The sequence below is a fragment of the Liolophura sinensis genome, chromosome 1, assembly GCF_032854445.1.
Source record: "Liolophura sinensis isolate JHLJ2023 chromosome 1, CUHK_Ljap_v2, whole genome shotgun sequence".
Taxonomy (NCBI): Eukaryota; Metazoa; Mollusca; class Polyplacophora; order Chitonida; family Chitonidae; genus Liolophura; species Liolophura sinensis.
The window spans coordinates 30,571,938-30,584,079 of record NC_088295.1 but is presented as its reverse complement, the minus strand read 5'-3'; the positions used below and the strand labels follow the sequence as shown (position 1 = coordinate 30,584,079).

At 37.7% G+C, this 12,142-nt stretch overlaps 1 protein-coding gene across 13 annotated transcripts in view; it reads left to right on the top strand.

The window, feature by feature from the left end:
* Positions 1-12,142, top strand: part of LOC135462172 (CUGBP Elav-like family member 2) — an 88,858-nt gene that overhangs the window by 45,455 nt on the left and 31,261 nt on the right. For all 13 annotated transcript variants that reach the window (XM_064739558.1, XM_064739554.1, XM_064739560.1 and 10 more), the window contains one exon: positions 4,230-4,278. In XM_064739558.1, coding sequence (XP_064595628.1) covers positions 4,230-4,278 — 49 coding nt within the window. The remainder of the gene's footprint in view (positions 1-4,229; positions 4,279-12,142) is intronic.

Below are 12,142 nucleotides of genomic sequence, written 5' to 3'. Positions count from 1 at the left end.
AACACACCCTGAAATTTCTTTTATTTGTGGGGACAACATGGTTTAGTTTCTGATGCAATTTCATTTTATTGGTTGAAAACAACAATGAAGTTCAGATAAACATTTACATGTACATGGTTTTAAATGAAATTATTCATTTTTGGGTTCATGTATACTTCAAATAAATTAACTTTAGTGTTGTTCAAGAGTTCATTTGGTATATATGTCCATTTATATATTCTGTTTGATTTTCCTTTTCATGAACACACATTGTAATACAGGCATAATTGAAGTCATACCTAATAAAGCTTGGTCTAAGGGCTTTGTCACTTGAAACTACTGTATTGGATCTAGTTCTTTTCGCTCCATTACATCAATTGGTTTGGCGCTTTCTGTTTACCTTGAGTTGTTCCCATTTTTCCTCCATCCATGAATCTATTGACTTGTAAACATATACATGTGAAGAAATATATTTGAGTTTGTTGTAGACTTCAGTTTAATCTGAAACAGAAATATATGTATCAGTAAAGCTTTGTACAGAATTCTGTATGTATGAGTTACATGTATGTACATGTACATACATGCACCATTCATGTCCATTACTGTGTCGGTATGATTCCTCCAACTTCATCTATCTACCAGCTTATGTTTTCCATGGATGTCCTGTAGCTACATGTTCTCTCTGGAGACTTGACAGAATTACCTAACCTTACATTAGCCACTGAGGAATCTTGCCAGTGTAGAAGTTTACTGTCTGCTATATGAGCAACAGACAAGGATCTTCGGCAGCCTCTGAGAAATAAACCTGTGATAGAAGCTTGGCCACACTGAAATGGGGTCCATGGAACACTTCCTGCTCTAGTTTGCCCTGGTGATCCACTCAGAGCCTGGCAGTTTGTAGGCAAAGGAAGTCTGAGCTTCTATCCTTCCCTGGTGACTGGCTGTAGACCAGCAGTCTGAGATTGTTACCTTAAGCCTGCTAAAGCCATTCCAGCTTCCTTACATGCAGTGCCTGTGAAAGCAGCTCTCTTGATGCCACAGACAGCCCACTCCATCACGTTTGAGAAGTTTTCCTGTTAGCCTGAAAGCTGGGTTCCAAACTGCTGTCTAATTACCAATCCCTGTGACAAATGGCCCTGGTAATATATGGCTCTTGAAAGTCCTTCACCCCATTAACCCCTGTACTGTTTACTTTTACGTAACTGCATACTGTACCATATTGCAGGATAAAAAGTACATCGCAGATGAAATTTGAAGAGTAGTTAACAGGAATTTGTTGCGTAACAAATTATATGGGTGATATTATAAACTTCACTATGGACACTTTCACACCTGGAAAAGGAAAAAGTGAAAAGTGCACAAATTTTGTCTTACAAGTTGTCATTGTCTTACAAGTGACAAACCCTTGAGCATCAAGAATGATGAGATAAAATGAAATGAATACATTTTCCCCAAACTAAATAAATTCTTTTCTTCTGTGATGATTATCCAGATATACTTTCAGATGGTGTCTCTTTGAAACATTCTTGTATATTTCTCACACAACATGTATCTACATGTATCTTATGGAAAATACATAATTTATTTGAAATAATACCATTGTTGCGAAAGTCCATCTAATTTACCTGTTGTCATACATTTGAAAGTGTCGAATGTTTTATAAATATTAAAGATATGATCAAATATTAAAAAAAATGAACAGCATCTTTAAAGAAAACTGAAACAGTGCCTGTGCTGTGCTAAAATAAGTATGGGAAGAAATAATCCAGATGTAGGAGATTTTGTAGTTTGGTATGAGGGTACAAGGGATAATAGATATTGTGCTGGGCTGTTCAGGAATGTGAGGTGCTGCTGCCAGTCTGTCAAGTTCATTTGTGTTAGATGCATTCAAGAAGTTTCATCAGTTGTGCCTGTACTTTTAAAGGCCAGTCTGTGAAGGTCATGTAGTTTAATTGGTAGGAGTGTCCAATGGGTGTTAGACATCGGACTGGACAGTTGAGAAACAGATGTGAGGTTCCTGCTCCAGCTATTGTGTACACTTACATATGATGTGTGTCAGATTCAATCAAGATGTATCAGTTATGACATAAGCAACTCTCCTGTCTGTGGAACATATGCTGAATTCATGCCTGGCCTTGGCCTGACATGTGTACACAATATGTAACTGTTAGTAGTCCTCATGTGACAAGTACAGATAACACCAGCCTGTAAGGGTGTCTGTGTGAAATTCGTTGGCCATGGTGTTGGGGCCAGCAGAGATAGGAACTGGGCATGCTTGCTGAATTGATGGATTTGCCAGAAGAGGAACAAGCCTGCACATCTTAGTGTGATGAGCCTCTACCACTGGCGCCCTGGCAACCCCTATTATTTCCCAGCCCAGTTCGCCTGTGGTTTCCCCAGTCTGATTGTTGTTATTCCAACAGGCTTGGCATGTGAAGGATATATGTTTGAGGAGAATCTTCAGGTTTTCTTGGTCTCCTGTCAGTCAATTAGAAGCAGGAAGGAGAATCAATCAATATGCCTTAACTTTTGCTCCCTCTTCAGACTGTCACCTCACAAAACTTTGCAACTGTTTGATTGATTGAGCCTGATAAAATCACTTGGCCTGACCGAAAACTGCAGGATTTGTAGGGGAGTGACCCTTACATATGTCTCCTGGTCCCTGCATTGTTCAGCATAGCTCCAACCCTCATCCTCCATATAAGTATTGATCTGTCCTAACACTCTCCTCATAATCATGTTGGGACCAGTCATTTATCATTTTTTAATTAATTGCCTGTACGAAAGCTTCTGGATTTAATGATATGTTGGGTGATCAATTAACTGCTCGTTGTGGTTTGCTTTCATTGATGTGTCACCATAAAGTATTGGATTCCACTGGGGTCTGCTGGGAGGGCTTAGAGTTATCAGGATGCACAGGTGTCGCTACAAAACTCCTGTTTTATTGAAACATAGATAAGCTCAGAAATTACAATTCATGCCCTCTGAATAACTTTTAACAGAATGATTCATCAGCCCTTCATTTATCTGGGACTGCCTCATTTGTCAGTACAACAAACACAGTTAATGCTTAAAAATTTGGAGTATCAGTGAAGGTAAATACATACATACACTACTTGCAACAAGAGTCATACATGTGCACATATGTTGTTGTTTTGAATGAGTGTTTGAGGCCCATTTTTTTTAATTTCGCGCATGATCTGCTCAAGATTTTTATAGTGAAGTTGTTGTATGCAAATAAAATGTATGTACACTACATGTAGTTGTAATAATGAATTGCACATTTATCTGTATATTATAGCTGTGCTTTTTACTTTAGAGAAGGTCAAGATGGTTGGTTCTCATACATCGGTCAGTGCTGATGAACATTACCTTTATTGAGCTAAATCTTGTCATTTATCAATGCCTTCACATGAGCATCTGTTATGTTCATATAGCAGGTGCAGCTCGGCATTGTTAATACAATAACATGGACTTCTGTTGCCAGTATCACATGGTGCTGATATTCAGTACATGTACACCACATATAGGAAGTGACATCAGCATTGTAAGACTGTCCTCTAGAGATTCATGCAAAGGCAAAACTATTTTGTGGTGGAACACTTCATTTTGTGCCAAATTAATGACAGTTATTAAAGACTAACATAAAATGTTACATGTGCATGAAGTACAATGCACATGCGTGATAGTAAAAAGTACCACAGATCAGCTGCATAAATATGGTTTCACTGCCATGTTCTATTAAATGCCGGGCCAATTTACATATAATGCGTGTAAAGTGTGGCACTTTAGATGTTGTCTATGGAAAGGTTAGGTACTTTGGCTTGTAAAGCTGATTCCTGGTGTTCCTGTGGCATTTCAGTGTTTACTTACCTCCATCAGTTTGCTGTTCTCTGCCCATTGACTTGAGAATTGTCATTTGCTTTACCTGCACGTGGTTCCAAAAACACCAAAATCAAAATCAGAACATCTGCAGACCTGTTTTTTCTATGCATATTTGAACTTTATTTTTTGTGATATGCTCTGTTGATATTAGCATCAGAGTTTGTTTTACTCTTTCAACACATGAGTAAATTTAAGGCTTTCGCCTGGATACATGTATGTCAGAGTGACCTTTGTGTAGAATGCACTATCCCAACTTTCAGCAGATGTATACATTTATGTTGTTACCCATCATTTTTGTATGAAATATATAATTGAAAACTGTGTGAAAGCTTTATGGCATGTGGAATTCTTTTCATATTTTTCAGATGCATCACCCAATACAGATGAAACCAGCGGATAGTGAAAAAAGAAATGGTAAGCTCTAAGTTTCTAATGTATAATTATTTGTGTAACATGCATATTTTTGTACATGCTTGATTTACATTTAAAAAAATTTGGTTTATATTTATAACATAACAGAAAAGTGACAAATCGTGACAAAATCTAGTTTACATTGATAGCATTACAGGTAAGTTCACAGATTTTGACCAAATTTGGTTTACATTTATTAAATAGAAAAAAGAGAAAAAAATCAGACAATTATTTTATATTTATAACAGAACATGACATTTTGATGTGTAGTACATGTGTATTTTATGAAACATTTAGGAATGTTTTCAGGTTGTTGTTGCAGCTCTGTTGTTGTCCTTTAATACTTCATGTTCAGTGTTTTCTCATATTATCATTGATTTTGTCTGTATTCGCCAAAGGATCTGATTTCATATTTGTTGATTTTTCTTTGCCCTGAATGCGCATATGCTACATGTATGAGGCATTTTCTCAGGGCCATTTTTATTCCGCTTGGCTAGATAAACTCTCAGCTGACTGAAAAGGCTGTTGAAGTGCAGTCTGTGTCAACAGACAGAGGCCTTCTTCAAGCTGGCTTAAAACACAAACATAGCGACAGGAAGTGAACAGTTTTGCCAATACTTAACGCCATTTCTGTTGAGCGCAAGATCAATGGGGCTGGCGTCGAAGGTGAAATTGATCCTCTATGATCAACATTTTCCCTCGGTGATAAGGGATGGCTTACCGAATCCCAATGCCACCTTTCTACAGTCTGTGAGATCAGACGTTAAGTGATGACCCTTGGGAATGAGGCTAAGCTTGAGAAATGTCTCCTGATCTGCACCCCACACCGAACAGCAGCAGTGCTGGGTTTGTCAATAATAATAGACCTCTACGAGACACTGGCTTCAAAACAGCTTATTGTTTTGCTCACAAATAAACGACTAGGTATTATCATAGAGGGCAGTTATGGAATAAGTCTAGGTTACTTCCATCCAGTAGTACGTTATCAGAGTACTTTCCCCATCTATAACGATACCCAGTGCATTTGCAACATGATTCAGTCCATAGTTTTATTGTATATGATTATATTGATTACCCTTGTTTTGACATCTGAGGGATGTTATAAAACCAGAGTTTGATCTGTGCCCTTTCTTCACTTTGAAACAGTGAATCTCTGAGTCAAACACTGGACATGCTACCATGTATTTTTCTTTGCTGCAAGCTGATTTGCCATCTATATTGTGTGAAGTAAATGCTGGAGAGCTTGCCCAGACAGCCATAATCTGTTTGAGAGACAAATAGTTAATCATTGACAAAAAATTCCAACTCAATCTTCTCTCAATTCATTTTGACTCGGCCATAGTTTTTTTCTTCTGAAATGAAGTGTTGGACAAAAATGAATTGGTGGTGTAAATATTTTTGGAATGTCACATATGGTTGTTTTTTTTTTTTTTTTTTGTCATCTTGAGGAGTTTGACCAGTACATGGCCTCGGTTTTTGAGTGCCAAAGTTTTACACCTCAATCTCAGTGACCTCATATTTTTAACAAACACTAAAAGATGAAGATTAATGTGTGCTGATTAAGGACTGCTGCTAAGACCTGAATGGATGAATACTGGTGGGATAATGTTTTTGTTAAAGATTGTTTTTATTGATTGCATCTGGTGCAGAGCATTTCTGTTGATATGCATATGCAGTTTGCCATTCAATACACACAGTTCACATTTTGTAGTAATTAAGTATTATGGAACAATTTAGATTGGGATAACTATTTTATAAAGTACATCATGATTGGATACTAAGAATTTATGCTCAGTGTATTAAACCAGTATTATGAATGAATTGTATATATACATGTATCTTCATACTTGTATGTTATAGTTCGTATTAATTTAAGAATGAAGGAAACAGATTAACATGCAGGAAAACAGTCCCACAAAACTAATTTTCCTCTATTACTGAAGAACACCTTTATCATGTTCTGTTATTAGGAATGGTTGTAAGATTCTATAGACCAGCTGGGCAATCTTGTACGAAGGGATGAAATAGGTGGAGCAAGAAAGTAATTTCCTAATATACCACAGTAAGGCTGCATGTGATTGTGGGTCATTTCTTAATTTTCGGGAGCTTCTATTAAGGACAGAGGAGTGTGCTGCAAGGCAGTACCTTTTGATTAAGTGTAGAGGTTTTAGAGTTCATGAAAATCTTGCAGGCTTCCAGCAAGTGGATAAGAGAAGGGATCAGGGGTTATCCAAAGAGTTCCACGATCTGATAAAAGCAGCGATTTGTTTTATTCCCCCAAAGGAAACGTGTAAAATGGGTAATTTTGATTTGGTTTGTGATTTGTGCCCGGCCATTGAGGAATGAAGTTGGTCTCTGGTAAACATTCGGCGTTCCTATGAATATGGGGAGTATTGATCAGTGCCAAGTGGTATGTGTGGGAAATTTGATTTACTGCTCAACCATGGCTTGTGGAGTGTGTGATGGATTAATAGAAAATCAAACATGAAAATCAGCCCTGAATTGACACTACAAATTGGTGCAAATATTCCCCTGGCAGTGGCTGTGTGGGTCGGAGCCTGTGTTGCTCTTTTGGCAAACAGTGGCAGCCTGAAAGTGATGTGTCTAACTACCTCTCCAGGGGAGGGTCTCCGCTGACACAGTCTGTCTGACCACACATCTCATTTGGCACTGGAAGGCAGGACATAAAGATCTGTCTAGGCCAGGATCAGAAAGCTTCAGACACATTGGAATCCAAACATTTCCTTAACATTAATAGCTAAATTGGTCACTACCTTCAGGAAAGTTGTCTTCATTATTGTTAGGTGCATAAGGTACATGTACCTCGTATGTTTCCAACACCTGGTGTGTGAAATCATGTACAGTGCTCTTAGTTTCCAGGTTTAGGTCTATATGGGCCTGCCTTTTTTTAGATGTCCAATTTTTAGGCATCCCTGAGTCTGTGAACTGTGAATTTTGTGTACTCCCTTCATGAGATTAAATTTTAACAATAAAGAAAGATTTCCTGCCCATAATTTTATTCACCTCATTCATTTAGTTTGCCAGTATTTAACATAATACTATTTTCAGAGTTTGACATGTTCTTTAGAAATGTAAGGAGAGAAAGTTGTTTGCTACCAAACTGAAAGATGAAAGATTTCTCTAAATTTTTCTTAATCTTAACTGGCATGTGACTGGCACACTGATAACACATCACATCAGTTATACTTGCAGGGTGTTCAAAAAGGGCAAGTAGCAGGCTGCCGGTAGCTGCCTACTCTCCTCCCCATAGCCACCGACATTGAATATTCTTAATATTTAAATCAATAGTGATTGTGGCATAATTACTTTCAATTCATCTGCCTACTTTTGAGCTCTAACCTCCTCTTCCTCCAATTCTAAATGAGAACCCTTTACTTGATGTTCATGTCATACATGTAATTGGCAAATACTGTTTCACATGCTCCATATAATTTAATGTAATGTCGTAGTACGCCTGGTAGTGGATTTGAAAGCCTGAGGCTTGCCATAATGAGTATGTATAGAGTACAGATGTCAGATGTAAAACAAATTTGGCCATGCTGATGTAATATTAAAGGCTGCTGGGGGAAGATATATATTTTGTAGTCTTAGGTGAAGACAATTATCTTCACCCCATGTTCTCTAGGTCAGTTGGTCAAAAGGAGCCTGATACATGGCAGTCCAAAACTCATTACAACCTCTCCACCCCCAGCCTAGTTTATTTCCTGGACTCATTTTCTACCCCATTTGATGCTTGAACAACTGTCTTGGCCACTGGGCCATAAGAAAGCTGGCAACAACCGGTAATCCATTACTGTGCAGTGGGGTAAAATGGATCGGGGTGTCCTCTAGACCAGCCCAACATGTTAAAGGAAGTGGAGTAGATAATCTTCCCATGCTCTTAGCCCCATGGCTTTTAATGAGTAACAAATAAACAGTTTGTCCTGAGCTTTGGCTGAGTAGGCCAGTGAAACTTCTTCTAGGAATTGAACACATAATTACTTGTAACCATGCGTTTCTCTCCCAAAGTTTTTTTTTCCGCCGCAAAATAGGTAAAGAATGGAGTAAAGTTGTTAAAATTTGGGTTGCCCACCCGTCGTTTTTTCAGGTAGTACATATAGAATCATGGCAGCATTGTAAAATAAAATGGTTTGAAAAATGAAATTTAGAAACCAAATTACAATGAATGAACATCCGTTTTCAATTATGTCTTCACAAGCAGTTTGTACGTAAGAAATTTTATTCCCAAATGTTTTGGCTTGGTATGACTGTTGCGTCAGATGCAGAGGAGATTACACAGCAGCCGAAGCAAGATCCGTCAGGAGCATGGAAGAAAGGGAAAAAAAGGAAATGAAAGAAAAAAAAAATGACACGGGGAGGAGAACTGAAGGAGCTATTTTGTGGTTTTTGTTATATCGACAATTGAGTTCAGCTCCGGAAATGAGACTCTAGTGTAATCAATTATTGGTCCCTCCATTTGCCAAACTATGAGTCGCCGCCATTTAGTCTGTCTCCATGATATCAAGAATGAGGAAACTGATTCGGCCTAAAGAAATCATGATTTACAGACCGACAGACAGAGATCCTTTTGTGAAATTCAAGGTTTTGAAAAGTAAACATGATGTAACATGCTGTGTGTTTTTCAGTCTTTCTCCTTAGGATGTCTCTTCAGGATACCATTCTGCAGTATAATACTTGCTTTGCTCATTGATCCCTGGTTGTGGCAAGGATAGGCTTTGTTACAATTAACTTAAATTTCTGGCTAGATCAAATTAAGCCAGAACTTCAGACATCTGGCCACATTCAATAATCCAGAGCACTCAATAAATGTGTTAACTTACTGAAGGCTTTACTGGAGATTTATCAGTACAGTCTGGTGTTTGGCAAATGAGTGAAATTACTCAGCACAACTGTTTATTATCAGGACAGCATCACTGCTGACTCTTATATCAGTATTTATAAGGCTATGCCAATCCCAGATATCTGGCTGTAAAAACGCTTGAAACGAATCCAAATACATGTAATGGTGTCACTCTGATTAATAACTGATTTCTTGTAGTGGACAATGTACATGTAAATATGTAGCATGTATTTTATCCTGCATAAGACACATTACATCAGTTTTCAATGGACAGGAACTGTCAAGTGGAGGACATGTATATTTCCATATGCTGCCACATGCATCTACTTATCTCCCTTTGAATGACATCACTGAAGCTTTTCGCCTCTACAACGGCCAGCCGATAAATTTATTACACATTTTAAAAAGTCCCTAAAGTAACATGTTAAAGGAATATTTGTTGTAGGTAACAGATGTTGGTCAGATGTAAACTCTGACCGTCTTGTTGGTCTAGACTGAGCCCGGTATGAGGGTTAGTGACCCCATATATTTCCTTATCCTTTCACAAAGTGAACGTGAGAATCACAAAGACTGAAAGTTTGAATTTGAGATGCTGATTTGGATTTGTGCTAAGCCATCTCAAAATGTAGGGATATCAGAAATTTCAAAGGACATGTACATGTATGTAATCTTTGATCAAGTTGTCGCAAACTCTTCATTTTACTAATGTGGATCAGCTAGTAATAAGTAAGAAAAGCTAGTAAGAAATTTCAACTGATTTTGATGGAAAAAAAATTGTCTTCCTTGAAGATGTGGTGAGAATTACATGTATAATGTATGGACCAATTCCCCTGTCTAAGTTTCATATGTTTTGGTTTTTATGTGTCTCTTGGTGAGTATTGCGAGAGACCCATTAAAGAGTCATGGAAAAATATGAAGTGCGCTTAAAAAAATAGACGGTGCATTATGGTCAAATATTAGCTTCTTTTGGTGATGTTTTCCTTTTTGTTTTGTTGGGATTTATATGTTGTGATGATGCATTGAATAAAAATTTTAATTATGTTTGGAGTCATGCTGTCATTTATTATTCATTTATTTTCGTGTCACGAAAGGTTATTGAATAGGCTTGCTCTATTCTGAGGATCGTGACGGTAAATGTCACATACCAATCGGTGCATATGTGGTAGCATATATAGTGAAAAGATTTACACTGTGTAAGGTAGTCTTATGTTCCTGTATTTAACAGCTCCTAATAATATTAAGGCCTACCCTATGGCAAGCGAGCGCTTGGTTAGTCACCAAAATGGTGAAATTAAAGAATGTGGAACTTATCAGACGACGGGTATGCCATTTGACCTTGACCCCAGTGTCTTCAGGTAAGGGGCGTGCAGCGCGTACTGAATATGCCTGACGATATGTGTTTACACCTAAATTTTCTGAAAGCTATAGCATACATGTGAGATTTAAAGCAAACAGTCCTGTCAAAATCGACAGTAGATAGCAAAGGCTCATGCATCACTACCTGCAGTCGTGAAGAATTGACTACTGTGATATATGTATTCCTGACATTATCTAGTGTTTGCCATGCAGAAGCTGTAGCAAGGGCTAAAACAATGGTAATCTGGGTTACTATACAGCAAGTTCTGCTACTGTATTGCATTATATCATCTCAATGTATGATTTTAACTCTACACCGATCGTCAGTTATTTGTGCTATATTAAAGTGTGAGTGTCCAGTTTCGAATGTGTACAAGAATCGGTGATTTCTGAGGAGAGAAGCTAATGCAATGAAGTACAGTGATCATGAGAACAGCTAGTGTTAGGAAACACTTCTGCGAATAAATAAAACACAAATAATAAATTTTTGTCTTCTTATGTAGGCCTACATTTTGATTTAGCATAACAAGCATAGCATGTTGTGATCCTAAAACGGCAGTTGTTTGTGCACACAAAAATGTTTTGACAGATAAAAAAAATTACCAGTGGCATTAGGCAAGTTACGATAGAATGAAATAATACTGCAACCCCTGCTATCAAAACAAAATGAAAAGGTAATAATGGGCAATTGACATGTACATACACATATGTAACTACAAGAATGTCTGTACCAGTAGATCTATGTAGGCCTATACATGTATGCACATGTATGTCTTTCAATTTTCTCAACCCCTTCACTCAATCAACTTCACATTTTCCTGGTGTATTGCTGGGGACCCAAACTAGTGGAGTGTTGACTATTTTCAAAAAATGTGTACTGCGGTAGGCTTACCCAGTACTTCCTCTCTTTGAAAAGTATAGAGTAAGGCACTACCTGCTATCTGAAAATTATCTGTAGCACTGCCTGACCCCTTGGGTTACTGCCCAATAGTTGATCTTCCTAATTGTGTGAATGCCAATATACTTGTTATGCAAATATTTTCATGTTTCGTTGAAGTTATCTGTTAAATTGTGGAATGATCTGTTAATTACGTTTGCTATATGTGATGAACATTTGCATATAATCCTGAAAAGGCTGAAAAAAAGGTTGACAGATTTTATGTGACCTTGCCATATTTGTTCTGTTGCGATACAACTGTACAGTGTAGTGACCAAGACATGTATTGTATTACGATATGTTGCCTTGATCTGTTGCCACATACATCAGTGGTAGAAATAATGAAGATTTTCAGGCTCACACTAACTGAACAAATAGAAACGGTAACGTCTTAGTTGCAAAAAACAATTTTGGGAAAATGTCTACAATCTAACAGTATATCATAATATGATGTGCTAGTGCAATGCATTCTCTTTGAAGTCAGGTCATTTGGAGGTGGGCCTGGGTCCTCCATTAGAGACAGAATAACTGATCAGCCCTTTGTGGGTGGAGAAGACCAGTGAATTGTACTAGACAGTTTGTCATTAGTTACAAGAAAAATAAAAGTAGAAGAAGAGCAATAGAGCCATTTCACAGCCATTGGGCTCAAGTTCATGGTTTTACTGTGAGGAAATACTCTCTCTCTGTGTCCTGTCTATGAGTTTGTGACACTA